General features: G+C 29.0%; 1 protein-coding gene across 1 annotated transcript; it reads right to left on the reverse strand.

The window, feature by feature from the left end:
- Positions 1-358: 358 nt before the first annotated feature.
- LOC127283962 (lipase 3-like) lies at positions 359-4,644 on the reverse strand. Its single transcript, XM_051309173.1, has 7 exons — positions 4,434-4,644; positions 4,213-4,298; positions 3,644-3,821; positions 3,453-3,567; positions 3,050-3,386; positions 2,713-2,937; positions 359-2,395 (listed from the first exon to the last, which is right to left on the reverse strand). Exons 2-7 carry the CDS (start codon positions 4,294-4,296, stop codon positions 2,213-2,215), a joined length of 1,122 nt encoding a protein of 373 aa, XP_051165130.1. The 5' UTR covers positions 4,297-4,298; positions 4,434-4,644; the 3' UTR covers positions 359-2,212.
- Between the last annotated feature and the right edge of the window lie 11,412 nt (positions 4,645-16,056).

Here is a 16,056-nt window from a genome sequence, read left to right on the forward strand (position 1 = left end):
TTTTCCCGTACTCTGAAAAACTAATTTTAAAAAGTAAAAAATGAGAAAAAATGAATTTTTCTTGGCCCCTATTTTTCTCAAATTTTCCCGTACATTGAAAGACAAATTTTTAAAAGTAAAAAAATGAGAAAAAATTAATTTTTCTATCCCCGAATTTTCCCAAATTTTCCCGTACTTTGAAAAACTAATTTTCAAAAGTAAAGAATGAATTTTTCTACGCTGGAATTTTCTTCAAAATTAGAACTAAAATTATAATCATTAAAAGAATTGCAGATGTGATTAAGTAAAATTATGTTAAAAATCAAAATTCAGAATTAGGATTTTTAGAATTAGGATATGAAAACATTTCAAAAACGAGAATTTTTTAAATTTCTTTTTAATTATACTTTTTAATTCAACACTTTTTCGAATTGAAATTTTACAATAAAACGTTTTACATTGTATATATATATGAGGCATTCTTCGTCAACGGGACCCCCCTGCTCTCCAAAAATGGTTTATGTTTAAATTATCGGGCATAGGCTTAAAATTTAGCTAAAAAGGAATACTTTTAAATGCCGAATGGCACTTTTTGAAATTTCAAAATGGCGGCTGAAATATGTCGGGCGAATTTTCAAAAATTAATTTATTTCACTTGATACTTGTTACTCGGGGGTTTTTGGGGTCGCTGATTACGAATCTGATGTCAGAATTTCAAAATTCAATATGGCGAATCCAATATGGCGGACGAATTTTTAAAAAAGGCCTGGAGATACTTAAAACTTGTTACTCGGGGGTTTTTGGGGTCGCTGATTACGAATCTGAAGTCAGAATTTCAAAATTCAATATGGCGTATCCAATATGGCTGACAAATTTTTTAAAAAGTGATTGGATTTGCTTGAAACTTGTTACTCGTAGGTTTTTGGGGTCGCTAAATACGAATCTGAAGTCAGAATTTAAACATTCAATAGTATGGATCCAGTATGGCGGACTACTTTATTTAAATGTAATTTTTTAATGTCTTAATGTCTTTAATGTCTTGTGTAAATACCAGTTAAAGTTGATGCAAATTGATTAAAATACTCAATTTCTTCTAAAGATTTTGTTGAAGAATTATGTCATAAACTTGCGAAATTAAAATCATATTCATTATTACAAAGCAGCAAATTTAGTATATGAAAAATCGGAAAAGTAATATTTGTGACATTCAATTCTATACAAAAATATTCGCAAGAAACTTTACGAAAATTACAGAAAATTTCTCGGGAATCCATTTTTCCGATACTAATCCGGGATTTTCTAGGGAATTTTCCGAGAATCAATACCTTGAGAATATTCAGGTATATTATTAAGTAGGAAAAATCAGTACATTTATTTTTTTCTAGAAAATTATAATTTAGGACAAGTTGCTGTTCAAATACTCATTGTACTAAGATTTCTCATTAGAAAGATATGACAGTGACAGACCGTGTAACACAGAAACCTTTTTTTAAAATTTTTAAAGTTTACGAAAATCTAATAAAATTAAAAAATATCGTCCCATATATTTTACACAGTTAGAATTATTGAAAATTGACCTTATATTTATGTAATCAGCTAACCTAAAAACCAGTAACTAACATTTATCATGTAAATCATATAAGTTAAAATAATCGTTTGTTATATGTGATACAATATATTGAATTTTTTAAAAATTAACTTATATTCAAAAGCAACTACTCTAAAACATCCTTAGTAACAATTTTTATTAAAAAAATTACATTTAAATAAAGTGGTCCGCCATACTGGATCCATACTATTGAATTTTTAAATTCTGACTTCAGATTCGTATTTAGCGACCCCAAAAACCTACGAGTAACAAGTTTCAAGCAAATCCAATCACTTTTTAAAAAATTTGTCAGCCATATTGGATACGCCATATTGAATTTTGAAATTCTGACTTCAGATTCGTAATCAGCGACCCCAAAAATCCCCGAGTAACAAGTTTTAAGTATCTCCAGGCCTTTTTTAAAAATTCGTCCGCCATATTGGATTCGCCATATTGAATTTTGAAATTCTGACATCAGATTCGTAATCAGCGACCCCAAAAACCCCCGAGTAACAAGTATCAAGTGAAATAAATTAATTTGTATTCACGAAAAACGAGATTTCTTAGTTCTATATATATTAACGCAATATACAATATTATTATTAGATTTAAAAATTTCTTTTTCTCTCCGTTTTTATTTTATAATTATTTCTTTTCTATATTTTCTCTCTTTTCTTTTTCAAATTTTTTCAAAAAATCAAATATTTTCTCGTAAATATACTTCTCAGCATATTCTCCATACATAAAATCAAAATGACAAATTTTTTTACTATTTATAATTATTCCACCATAAACATTTGGTAATTGCTCATAAAGTTTTTCAACATTCTAAAAAAAAGGAACAAATTTCTAAAATAAATTACTCATTTTTTTATAATGAGTGTTATAAATAAAAAATAATTATTTAAAAAAACTAAACTTAAATTACATTTTTATAATTTAAAGATACGTTATCTTTAAAGAGCACACGCTCAAAGCATCATAATTTTTGGCCTCTGGTGTTAAAATTTTAAGATAAGAAACAATAATAATTGTTAAAATTTGATAGTAAACAATTTTAAAATTTTAACTCCTATGCCAAAAAATGATGTTAATTCGAGTGTGTGCCCTTTTAACATTCAGAGTCTCAATTAATTGTTAATTACCTCTGGCGTTGAAAAAACATCTCCATAAGAAGTAATTAGAACCACAGGAATTTTAATTTTCTTTAAATTATATTCTGGAGGGCTAGAATTATTATAAATTTCAAAATTTTTTTCACCATAATCAAATTGACGAAATTTCCCAGTGTCACGTTGTTGTGACAAATGTTTAATTGTTTTAACTGAAGTTGTACCAAATGATACTTTCAAGACTTGTTCAAGATAATTCTATAGATGTAAAAGAAAATATAAGTAAGTGTTACGTAATTTATGGACGACTCCTTATTGAAAAATATATAAAGAAAAAACATTTACTTTTAATAATATATTAAAATCTTACTTCTTTAATATGTTCTTTACTACACTTTGAGATTTTGTAAGCTATTTTATTTTTGAAAGGAATTATTGTCCATCCACTATTAGAACCAAAGCTTTTTTTACCCAAAAAAAACTTAATGGCAAAATTTGAGTTTGGTACATCTAAATCATCCAAATAAACAATTGGTGCAAGTGCAAATGCAAGATCTATTTTTGATGACATTTCTGGTTTTTCAGAAGCCATCACAAAGAATGATGTAGTTCCCATTGAAAAACCCATGTAAATTACATTTTTTCCCGTGTTACTTGTCACATAATTTATCATTGCTGGCAAATCTTGAGTGCCTATCTCATGAAAACTAAAATAAATTAAATTTCATTATTATTATTATCTGGTTTGATATAAATAATCATTTTTAAATTACCTATAATTCCAAAATTCTTCATCTGTATTTTCAAGAATAGTGTGAGTTCTGCTATAAACACTACTTCGAGAGTTACCTAACCATACATCGTATTCCAAATTTGCCAATTTAATAGCTGGATTATAAAATTTTATTTAATAATATCATATAAGGAATATTAGAAATTTTTTTTTTCAATTTTTATTCTTTACCAAGAGAATCATTTTCAATAAGAATCCAAGAATCAGAGCTTCCAAGTATGCCATGTTGCAAAAATATAGGTGTTGATCCTGGAGGACCAGGAATCCTGAACATTGTTAATAAATAACCATCTTCTGTTTGAACAGTATGTGATTGCAACGTATGTCCTGCATTGTTAACTATTTTCATCTTGCAAATATAAAAAATATATTATATTTTTTTTTATTCAAATTTTTTTTTTAAAAATAAAAAAAAAAGATTTGAAAAAAAAACTATACATTTGGATAATGAAATTTTTATTTTTTATTTCATTATGTTGGAATTTAATTTTAATATTGAATGTTCTTTTGATTGAAAAATAGTCAAAAAAAAGCAAAATTTCAAAAAAATGTGATTTATTTCTATCGAAGGTTTTTAATGTCACTGAATTTGATTTTTGGATTAGAATTTAAAAATTCTAAATAGAAGATTCAATATATGTCGAATAAAATTTTTATAATGCTTTTAATTTATTATTATTCGGCAAGTTTTTTTTTGGTGGTCGCTATGACCATTTAAGTATACAATTTAAAAACATTACTGGTAGAGAAAGCGTAGCATCAGTAGCACAACATACACTAATCAGGAACTCAAGAATCACAATGCTAAAAATTAATTGTACCATTTCTGAAATTAAAAGTTTTTTTTTGCAATTTTATTATAATTTTTTTTTTTCAACTACAATATTAATATTATATAATAATTTTAATTCTTAAAAATATTAAAATAAATTAAATATTCATTTATTAGTAAAATATTTACCGAAAATAAAGAATTGTAGTTTTTCAATAGCAGTTAAAACAGTAGAGCTTTACAATACTTTTTTAAAAATATTTAGCCATATATTTCATTAAATGACACGTGTCAAATGGTAGATATTTTTTTTAACTTATTTTTTATTTGTTGAAAAGATATGAGTATATACTTTTAAACGATTTTATGACATACTGCATATCGTAAATTATACGGAAATTCACGACATATCATGTCGAATAAATTTTATAATATACAGCTTTTAAACAACAACAACAAAAAAAAAAAAACTTTAAAATATTAATTCCGAACACATTATTTTTTGTCTCTTATGTAGTTAATTTCATAAAAAAAATATCAACGTGACAATACAATTTTATTTTCAACTGTAATCTCATATGTCACATGTGGTTTTTATTTCTTTTTCGTTACGATTTTACAGTTATCTGGAAGATTATTTTTTATTTTGCTGCAAAAGTCTTAAGAAACTTAAATAAGAAAAAATATATTAAATATATTTGTGACCTGGACAGTTAAAAGAGACCTTTTGTCCGAAAAAATCGATTTTTTATTGATTCGTGATTCTGATAGAGAAAACTTTTTTCTATCAGAATCACCAATCAATAAAAAATTAATTTTTTCGGACAAAAGGTCCCTTTTAACTGTCCAGGTCACATTTTAAATTACGTCACGTAAATTAAGTTTTATGTTAGACACATTTATTGAAATTTTATTGAACCTAATTTAAACCTATATTAATCTAAATTGAACTCTTATTATACACCTACATTCGACCTAACTAAAACAAAATTAAAACTACATTTGACCTACGTTAAACTTAAATTAAAATTAATTTAAACCTATATTTGACCTACTATAAACACATTTTGAACCTACATTTAACCTACGTTAATCCTACATTGAACCTGCATTGGAAATATTTAAAAGCAGCATTATACCTACTCTAAACATACTTTAAACCTTTTTTGAACTTTTATAAGACCTACTTTGAATTCACATTAAACCTACATTAGACCTACATTAGACCTATATTAAACCTGCATTGTACTTATTTTAATCCAGAGTCTGGACAAACTCTGAATATACTTTAAACCCTCTTTGAACCTTTATAAGACCTACTTTCAATCTACATTAAACCTCATTAAACCTATATTACAACTACATTGAACCTGCATTAAAAATATTTAAAAGCAGCATTGGACCTTCTATAAATATACTTAGAACCTAGATTGGACCTACTTTGAACCTTTATTAGATCTAGTTTGAATTTACATCAAACCTACATTAAATCTAAATTAAACCTACATTAGACCTACATTAGACCTACATTAGACCTACATTAGACCTACATTAGACCTACATTAGACCTACATTAGACCTACATTAGACCTACATTAGACCTACATTAGACCTATATTAGACCTACATTAGACCTACATTAGACCTACATTAGACCTACATTAGACCTACATTAGACCTACATTAGACCTACATTAGACCCACTTTAGACCTACATTAGACCTATATTAAACCTTCATTGTACTTATTTTAATCCAGAGTCTGGACAAACTCTAAATATACTTTAAACTTTCTTAGAACCTTTATAAGATTTACTTTCAATCTACATTAAACCTCATTAAACCTACATTACAACTACATTGAACCTGCATTGGAAATATTTAAAAGCAGTACTAGACCTACTCTAAACATACTTTAAACATATATTTGACTTACTTCGATCTATATTAGACCTACTTTAAACCTTTATTTCCTCTACATTGAACCTATATTGGATCTACTAAAAAACAGGATTAGTCCTGCTTTAAATCTACTTTGAACCTACATTAAACCCTTAATTGTAATACTTTCAACTTTTTTATACCTATTTTAAATCTACATTTGATTCACGTTGAATCTACCTTAGACCTTATATTTAAACGTAACTCAGACCTATTTTCACCTTCATTGAACCTACTTTAAATCTACATTAGACATTCATTTTACCTACATTTTGTCTACTTTTAACTTACTTTAAACCTTCATAAGACCTACTTTAAATGAAATTAGACCTACTTTAAACCTGCTCTAGATCTAAGTTAAACCATTATTTCACCTGGTTTGGACTTGTAGAGGTCCTAATATTTTGAATCTTCATTGGACCAAACGTATCCTACATTAAACCTAAATTAAGCATATATTGAACCAGTGTTGAACCTACTTTGATCCTACACTGAACTTAAATTCAAATTTTCTCAAATAAAATTAAATACATGTAATTTCTATATCCAATCAAAAATTATTTCTAATCTTAAAGTTAATCGATTTTTCTTTTATAGAATATAGGATTTATCAATTCAAACGAATTTTTTATTACCTACCTTGATTGATTACAGTAATTTTTAATTCAATATAAGTATATATATAATGAAAAAAAAATATATGTATATATATATGAAATAATAATAATATGTAACAACGCTCATGATATCGTTTCGGGTCATCTATTGAATTACTCATAAATTGAAATTAGAGCTTATCAAGTATATAATGTCAACAATTATTAGAAAGTCATTGAACATTGAAACCTTTGGAGTTCAATAGCACTCCTTGCATATACAATTTATGATTCTCGTTGCCATCGTTGACCATAACCGTCAATTTATTGTGAAGCATATTACCTTTCACACATATTGTTTTGCTCCAAGTTAATCGTTAATCTTCTCTTCTGTCTTATTTACATTGCTTAATTGAACATTGCTTTTTGCCTTGAAATAGAAAATGTGAGCATATATATATACCTGTAAGAGATATAACAAAATTTATTTCTCCAATTACTATAAATATTTGTCATCTTGTGAGAGAAAATAATTAAAATATTTATAAATTACGTTATATAATATATAAATTCTTTTAAAAAATTCTCAAAAATATTAAAATAACCTTTAAACTGATAGGTGCGACAAAAAATTATATTTAGTGCTTTCTTTGGTCTGTAAATTTTATTTACACATAAAATGGAAAATTTTAAACAAATAAATGAAAAACACTTGACAATAGAAGACCACGATCGATTGAGATCAATTTCAACTGATTACAGTGATTCAGTGTCACTAACCACTTGACTTGCGCGCCACAATTTTTTATACTTATACTACAATCCAAGATGGCCGCTACAAATCAAGTTCCATCAATTAGCATTGTCTATTGAGAGGTATATAAAGATCAGTGGGTTTATGCCAGTATGACGGTTGAGAAATAAGGTGTTTTTTAGGAATTTTTTTAATGAAAATTTTTCTATCGAATATTTTGAAAATGGCCGATTTTTTTTTTTAATTTAATAGTATTTGCTTGAAACTCCTTACTCAGGGATGTTTGCAGGCCTTGATTACAAATCTAGTGTTAATTTTAAACAATTTAAAATTACGTATCCAATCTAGCGGAGTATTTTTTAAAAATTTGAAGAAAATTGCATAATTATTTTTATGATTTGTGAGTCATACAAAAAGTTTTTTTATTTTATATCCGCCATTTTGAATTTTGACAATTTAACATCAGATTCGTCATCAGCGACCCAAAAAACCCCTAGATATCAAGGTTTAAAAAAAATTTAATAACTTTTTAAAATTTTGACCGACATATTGAATCCGCCATTTTGAATTTTGAAAATCTGACATCAGATTAATAATCAGCGACCCCGAAAACCCCCAGATACCAAGTTTTATAAAATATTAATAATTTTGAAAAGATATTCACTTTTTATTTAGGGGCTGTTTTCACCCCTAAAAACCACAAATGACTTGATCTAGCAAAGCGGTCAGACACGGGTTTTTTTTTTGGATCCTACCTAGATAGCACGGAAACTTGCAGCAAGCTTGCGGCAAGTTCACCGTACAAGCTTGCAGCAAGCTTGTCTGAGCTAGCGAAATGTCCCACCCAGGGCAAGCTTGCCGTGAAAGCTTGCTGTAAGCTTTCCAGGAAAGGTTGCTGCAATCTTGCCATGAAAGATTGCTACAAGCATACTAAGAATGATTGCGGCAAGCTTGCCGTGAAAGATTGCTGTAAGCTTGCTACGTAAAGTTGCAGGAGAATTTCAACAAGCTTTTGTAAAGATTGCTGTAAGCTTGCTGCAATTTTTAAAAAATACATTTTAAATTTAAAAAAAATTTATTTGTTTTTTTTTAAATTTGAAAATCCTTGTGACGTTTATTATTATTAATTATGTCCTGTTTATTTTTATTTGGAAACTTAACGAGAAAATTTTCGAAACTAATTTGAGGGGACTGGGAATTGAACCCGGGTTCGACAGACACTAACCAAAGACCCTAACCGAGAACCTACTCGACCAACTATCAGAGAATAAAAAAAAATCTTGTTCTTAACCCTCGACTGTTTTTATGAGTTGAAAAACAGTTGAAAAACGTGGATTAAGAGCAAGATTTTTTTATTCTCTGATAGTTGGTCGAGTAGGTTCTTGGTTAGGGTCTTTGGTTAGTGTCTGTCAAACCCGGGTTCAATTCCCAGTCCCCTCTAATTTGTTTCGAAAATTTTCTCGTTAAGTTTCCAAATAAAAATAAACAGGACATAATTAATAATAATAAACGTCACAAGGATTTTCAAATTTAAAAAAAAAAACAAATAAATTTTTTTTTAATTTAAAATGTATTTTTTAAAAATTGCAGCAAGCTTGCAGCAACCTTTCCAGAAGCTTGTTGAAATTCTCCTGCAACCTTACGTAGCAAGCTTACAGCAATCTTTCACAGCAAGCTTGCCGCAATCATTCTTAGTATGCTTGCAGCAATCTTGTAGCAATCTTTCATGGCAAGATTGCAGCAACCTTTCCTGGAAAGCTTACAGCAAGCTTTCACGGCAAACTTGCCATGGGTGGGACATTTCGCTAGCTCAGACAAGCTTGCACGGTAAGCTTGCCGCAGACTTGCTGCAAGTTTCCCTGCTATCTGGGTGGTTTCTAAAAATGTTGGATTTTTTTGTGGGTCAAAAAAAAAGTTGAATTTTGTCGGACGGTGTTATGAAATATAACCATACAAACTAAAATGTTAATTACTTGAGTTAAAATTTGTTTTATAATAGAAGAAAAAGATTGACATAATGTCAAAAAAAAAAAACTAACACCAAAGTACTTCCGATTTATTCAAAAAATTGAATCATCATTTCATGTGTGAAAATCGTGTAACTTGATTCAAAGATGTCTATATCTTGAATCCAATGAAGTATAGAGGGTAATGGATGTCCCAGACTCGCGTCGTCGTGCTCGACATCGTTGTTACGATCTTGAAATGGATAGTCAACATGAAAATGCGAGTCCATACAAGATGTGCCTTTCTAAAATAACACGAAGGCAATGTGAATTGAAAGAGGTCTTCTTGTTGTCACAAGAGAGGAATCCTCTTGTGTAAACGCATTTGAAAGGAGTCCCTCTATATATATATATTTATATATTGCACTATACATCTCGAATCAGAAACGAAAGTCACCAGAATGAATTGAGAAAAAAAATTGCATTCGATAATTTATTAATTAAATGTCATGATCGGTTGACTGAATTGTAAAATTACATTTGCAAGGATACATTTCACGGTTATATATATATATATGATATAAAAGCTCAACGATAATAATAATTTATGACCCACTGACATGGCGCGAGAGAAACATTTCAAGTCTTCTTTCAAAGTCGTGCAAGAATCTAGGTGAATTTCAGCATTAAATCTCGATGGGACTCTTATATTCTAGGTTCATTTTCACCGATCACGTAATTAGAAACCTATATATTTTATAAAATGCCAAGTTTCATTATAATTCACATTCCAAGAATATTAAAAAAAAAAAAAAAAAAAAATTCTATATAGCTCTTATATTGAAGTTCTAATGTCTACAATTTATCTGATAATAAACAGTGCTGCTGTTATTATTATTATTATTATTATTATTATTATTATTATTATTATTTTGTTAGTTACACTCGTTCATTGCCAGAAGGCAATTCAATTTTCAAGCGAATAATCTGTACTGCTATACAATAATCTGTTGAAAAGTCGAAAAATGTTAATTAACGAAATTCATCGTGTTAATTTGCCAACGACCTCGGTAATTGAGTCTCGATTTTAATTTGTATTACAATTTAAAAAAAAAAAAAAATTAAAATTGTAGTTGGCGTCAAACAATTCATGAAGCCAAAAAAACTTCGCTAATAACATAACAATTATTGTATTGTTACTATTAATTATACTATTTATAGTATAAATTACTATTACTATTCGCGATTACTATTCTTATTACTATTATTATTATTATTATTAATTCATGTGATTTACTATTTAATCAAATCAGTCGTTATTATTTACATTATCAATTATTTTATTTATGAGACCCAAGCTACCAGGTTATTTTGCAAAAAGATAATCAAAAGAAAATAGTTAAATAACCCGAAAAGTAAATTATTATATTTTTACCAATAACCAGCTCAGGAACTCTATTGCTATACCTTACAACGACAATATACATGATGCTGAAGTCCGCAACGTTTTTATAAACGAAAACGAAAAAATAATTAGACAATATCTCTTAATTTGGCTTAAAATTAAAGTTATTCGGGGGTAACTGGTTTTTATAAAAGTATTAATTTCTTGAAAGTTTGTGCAAATCAAAATTAGAGATAAATTGACATGAAAAAATAATTCTATTTTAATTTTTTGTTTTTGAAAACGTTGCGGACTACAGCCTCATATATACTATGGAGAGGAAGAGTAAAGAAGGAGCACTTACATAGAATTTACAATACAATGACATTATTCATTATTAACACAGCCACACAAAAAAAAAAAGTTTTGATTCTGATGAATTTTTCGAAAAAGTGTCCGCCATTTTGGTTTTTTGAGGTTAGGGAGCGTTCAAAAATTACGTAACATTTTTTGGGGGAGGGGGGGGGCCGGCAGTTTGTTACGGACAGCAGAAAAAATGGCGCTAATGTATGCAATAACGTGTTACATGGGGAAGGGGGGGGGGTCAAAATTAAAAAAAAAAAACGTTACGTAATTTGTGAACGCTCCCTTATCTCAAAATTCTGATCTGATGGGGTAAAACGGACCTCGAATTCGGATTCAGCGATCCAAAAAACATATAAAGTAGACATAGTCAGACCCCCAAAACAAAACTTTTTATTTTTGTGTGTGGCTGTTTAATCACTTCAGTCGGATTTAATTCCGTTTATTCATCTATTATTTACATTAAATTCGGCAAAATTTCGAGTGATTAAAATATCACCTAATTAATTTATTGGGACTCATGGTTTAGTTGACGATGACGCATTGTCTCATTATTACATGTTACATTTTAATTATTTCACAAAAAAAATATAACAATTGACTGTACTCTACGAACATAAAGATGAGAATAAAGATTTAATGGCCGCCGAGCCATGCTCGAACGCGTCGCCGATCAGCGCCCTCTCTTCTCGGTGTTATTCAGATTAATTAATATTCAATATAATATAATATGCGTTGTCTGGGTTGCCCACTTTGGACAATAAGAAACCCAGTCTGGTCCAGATCGGGGCCCAGTTGACTTTTCCACACGGGATAATTTTTTAAAAATAAAAACATATTTTATAAATTATTCCAACATCATTTTATAAATAACTTAATTGTTAAGTATGCAAAATATTATTTATTTTATCTTATTTGTAACGTAACAGTACTAATAATGTTCCGGAAGATCTTCCGAACAACAATTTCAAAATTCCCTATAATTTAAAGGGTAAATTTGAATTTTTCAATTTAAATACTGTTAGCTCAAAACTCTTAGAATGGGAGAATTTTGTAAAAAAAATTATTTATTTTTTAATATATTATTTAAATTTAACACGGAAACTGACGATGATCACGAATCTTACGTCAACTTTTAAAAATCAGGTCACATATCAGGATTTTGATGTAAAAGTTGTTAAAAATTCAAAATGGTGGAGCAAATATGGCGGTTGAAATTGTAAAATTTGTTTGCATTTATAAACTTAAATGTAATGAGGCTGATTTTTGAGGTTAAGGTTTTTAGAGTGAAGGACAGTTTTTGAAATTCAATTTGAGAATATTTGAAAGTTTCAGTTGTTCAGTTGTTAAGGGTGGCGAATCCATCCAATTTTTAAATACTTTATTAGCCATTTTGGAACCACCAATCTTATTTTATAATATCCAGATTCAAATTCGTAATCACCGACCCCAAAAATCCCCGAGTAACAAGTTCCAAGCAAATCTGATAATTTTTAAAAAATTTTTGGTCGCCATATTGGATCCACCATTTTGAATTTTGAACATTTTTAAATCTGACTTTAGATTCGTAATGAGCGACTCCAAATACCCCTGAGTAACAAGTTTCAAGCAAATCTGATTATTTTAAAAAAAATTTGGTCGACATATTGGATCCGCCATTCTGAATTTAAAAAATTTTTAAAATCTGACTTCAGATTCATAATCATCGACCCCAAAAATCCCCGAGTAACAAGTTTCCAGCAAATCTGATAATTTAAAAAAATTTTGGTCGCCATATTGGATCCGCCATTTTGAATTTTTAAAATCCGACTTTATATTCGTAATCAGCGACCCCAAAAACCTCCGAGTAGCAAGTTTCAAGCGAATCTGATCAAATTTTAATAAAAATGTCCGCCATATTGGATCCGCCATCTTGAATTTTGAAAATTTTTAAAATCTGACTTCAGATTCGTAATCAGCGACCCCAAAAACATAAGAGTGACCCATTATCCAACAAGTTGCAATTATTTTCTCAAGGTAATTAATACATTTGTTTGCTGAGTTAGAAAAAAAAAATTTGCAAAACATGGTACAGTAAGGACGCCATTTTGAATTTTGGATGGAGCTCTGGGCCGGTTGACGTGAAACGTCCCATATACAGGGTGATGAAAAAGTCGCATTCAAAATTGCAAAATGAGTTCCAGGAAAAAATTCTAAGATAGCACTTCTTGTTCTTTTTTCAAAATTCGCAATAGTTTTTAAATTAATTGAAATTAACTATATTGAAAAGTCACGATAAATTTGAAAAATTTGATCGCCATTTCTGTCACGCGGCCAACTTCTCTATTGAAAAAAAATCAAAAGAATAGCTAACTTTAGCCTAAATGTCATGAAGTGATTTGTCAATTAAAAAAAATTCAGTCTTCATTGACAAATCCAAAATGGTTGTGTATACACATCAAGAATATAAAAATATGCTTAAATGTCATACATTAACGGGCGGTAATTGTCATCGTGCAGCTGAAATGTATAAGGAAAAGTACGCCGATGATCAACGGTTTCCCGGGCACCAAGTCATCACCCGGTTAATTATTCGAATTAACGAAGGAGGGCCAATGGTGCCTGACAATAAAAATATCTCCGGCAGACCGAGATCAAAAAGAACAGCGGTCATGGAAGAAAATATTTTAGAATATGTTCGCGAACATCCTCGAACTGGTTTAAGACAAGTCGCGAGAAAATTCAAGGTGTCTTATTCTATAGTGCAGGCGACGGTAAAAAAAGAAAGGTAGTTTAGTTAAAATAATAATAATACTAATAATAATAAATTACAATTTATTTATTAATTATACATATAATTATTATAATAATAATTAAATTAGAATAGGTTAAATAAAGAAATAAAATATCAAAATAATCAAAAATAATATAAATATATAATAAATATACAAATAATATACAAATAAATATACAAAATACAAAAATCATACATAGGACACAGTATACAAAAATAATAAAATAAATTTATATACAAAAACAATAAATCTAAGAAAAATACAAAAGTAATAAAAAGAAATAAAGAACAATTTATCAACAATTTACCTCACATCATCTAATGCGATGATATAAAATATAATAATAAATAGAGAAATAATGGAAGGGTAAAAGTTAAATGAAATGAAGTGTAGTGAAGTGTGTTAAGGTATAGTGAAATAAAATTAAGTATAGGGAAGTGAAGTGTATTGAGGTGAAATGAAGTGTTGTGAAGTCAAGTGTATTGAGGTGAAATGAAATGAAGTATAGTGAAGTGTATTGAGGTGAAATGAAATGAAGTGTAGTGACGTGTGTTGAGGTATAGTGAAATGAAATTAAGTATAGGGAAGTGAAGTGTATTGAGGTGAAATGAAGTGTTGTGAAGTCAAGTGTATTGAGGTGAAATGAAATGAAGTATAGTGAAGTGTATTGAGGTGAAATGAAATGAAGTATAGTGAAGTGTGTTGAGGTATAGTGAAATGAAATTAAGTATAGGGAAGTGAAGTGTATTGAGGTGAAATGAAGTGTTGTGAAGTGAAGTGTATTGAGGTAAAATGAAATGAAGTATAGTGAAGTGTATTGAGGTGAAATGAAATGAAGTATAGTGAAGTGAAGTAAAGTGAAATTATAAAATAGCACCTCTGTTGTGCTAGAAAATATTTTTCCATCAAAACTAAAATCAATTAAAAAATAATTTTAATAATCAATAAATTAAATTAATTGTTTATAATATATTTTAATAAATTTTCTAATTTCATCGACAGGTTGCATGATTATAGCTTTACGAGGGTCCAAACCTTAAGTCATCAAAATGATTGCCGGAGACGGTTAAAATTTTGCAAGTGGCTCGTAAGACGATACGAGCGTGACCCCAGTTTTGTGAATAACATCCTTTTCACTGACGAGTCATGTTTTGCTAGAGAAGGCCCGTTCAACTATAAAACGGAACATTATTGGAGTGATAGAAATTTGTTTTTAGAGATGCCACGTAATAATCAAAACAGATTGTCTGTGAATCTGTGGGCAGGAATTATAGATGGCCGATTGGTAAGCATCTTATACAACACCAATTCTTGGAGAAAAACATTGGCAACGTTTTCTTGATTTTCCCCACGTGGAAAGACTTCTAGGAAAGTGCTCCTGGGAAATTCGGTGGGATTCTGATTAAATTCCGATTGGAATTTTTCTGATTTTTTTAAATATTAATTTTTACATAATTATATCGGATTTTTTTGTTATTATTAATATATGATAATATTAGCAGAAAAATCCAAAGGATGTTATCCAATATCATTATGTAAAAATTAAGATTTAAAAAATTAGCAAAATTCCAAACGGGATTCAATCAGAATTTCAACTAATAATTCTAAAACATTAAAGAAATAATAACAACCCTAAGACATAGTTGAAAATTAAATTTTTTTTTCCATTTTCATACGTCCTTCAGATTTTTCATTTAAAAAATTTTAATTTCTTCTTTTTAGATCGGTCCTTTCCAAATTAATGGATATTTAAATGGTGATCGATATAATGACTTCTTAGTCAGACATCTTCCTCGTTTATTAAGAGCCAGTGGAATTAAGAAAGAGAGAAAGCATTGGTTGATGCAAGATGGAGTACCATCCCATAGAAGTGCGAAAGTAATGAAAACCCTTCGAAAAAGATATGGAAAAAGGATGATCGCACTAGGAACTCGAAGAGAGTGGCCCCCAAGGTCGCCCGATTTAAACCCATGCGACTTCTTCCTTTGGGGGCATGTGAAAGCTCATATTTATGCCAACCCTATTGTAAGCGAAGAACAGTTACACCAAAAAATT

Source organism: Leptopilina boulardi, unplaced genomic scaffold, assembly GCF_019393585.1.
Source record: "Leptopilina boulardi isolate dan_hultmark-lab unplaced genomic scaffold, ZJU_Lbou_2.1 LbouV2_316, whole genome shotgun sequence".
Taxonomy (NCBI): domain Eukaryota; kingdom Metazoa; phylum Arthropoda; class Insecta; order Hymenoptera; family Figitidae; genus Leptopilina; species Leptopilina boulardi.

Bases quoted from the DNA above. Each gene is read 5' to 3' on its own strand.
- LOC127283962 (XM_051309173.1), bottom strand. From the start codon at position 4,296: ATGGTACAATTAATTTTTAGCATTGTGATTCTTGAGTTCCTGATTAGT. The intron at 3,568-3,643 runs GTAAAGAATAAA...TTTATAATCCAG, and splicing joins TATTGAAAATGATTCTCTTG to CTATTAAATTGGCAAATTTG. The intron at 2,396-2,712 runs GTAATTAACAAT...CCTTTTTTTTAG, and splicing joins ATGTTTTTTCAACGCCAGAG to AATGTTGAAAAACTTTATGA.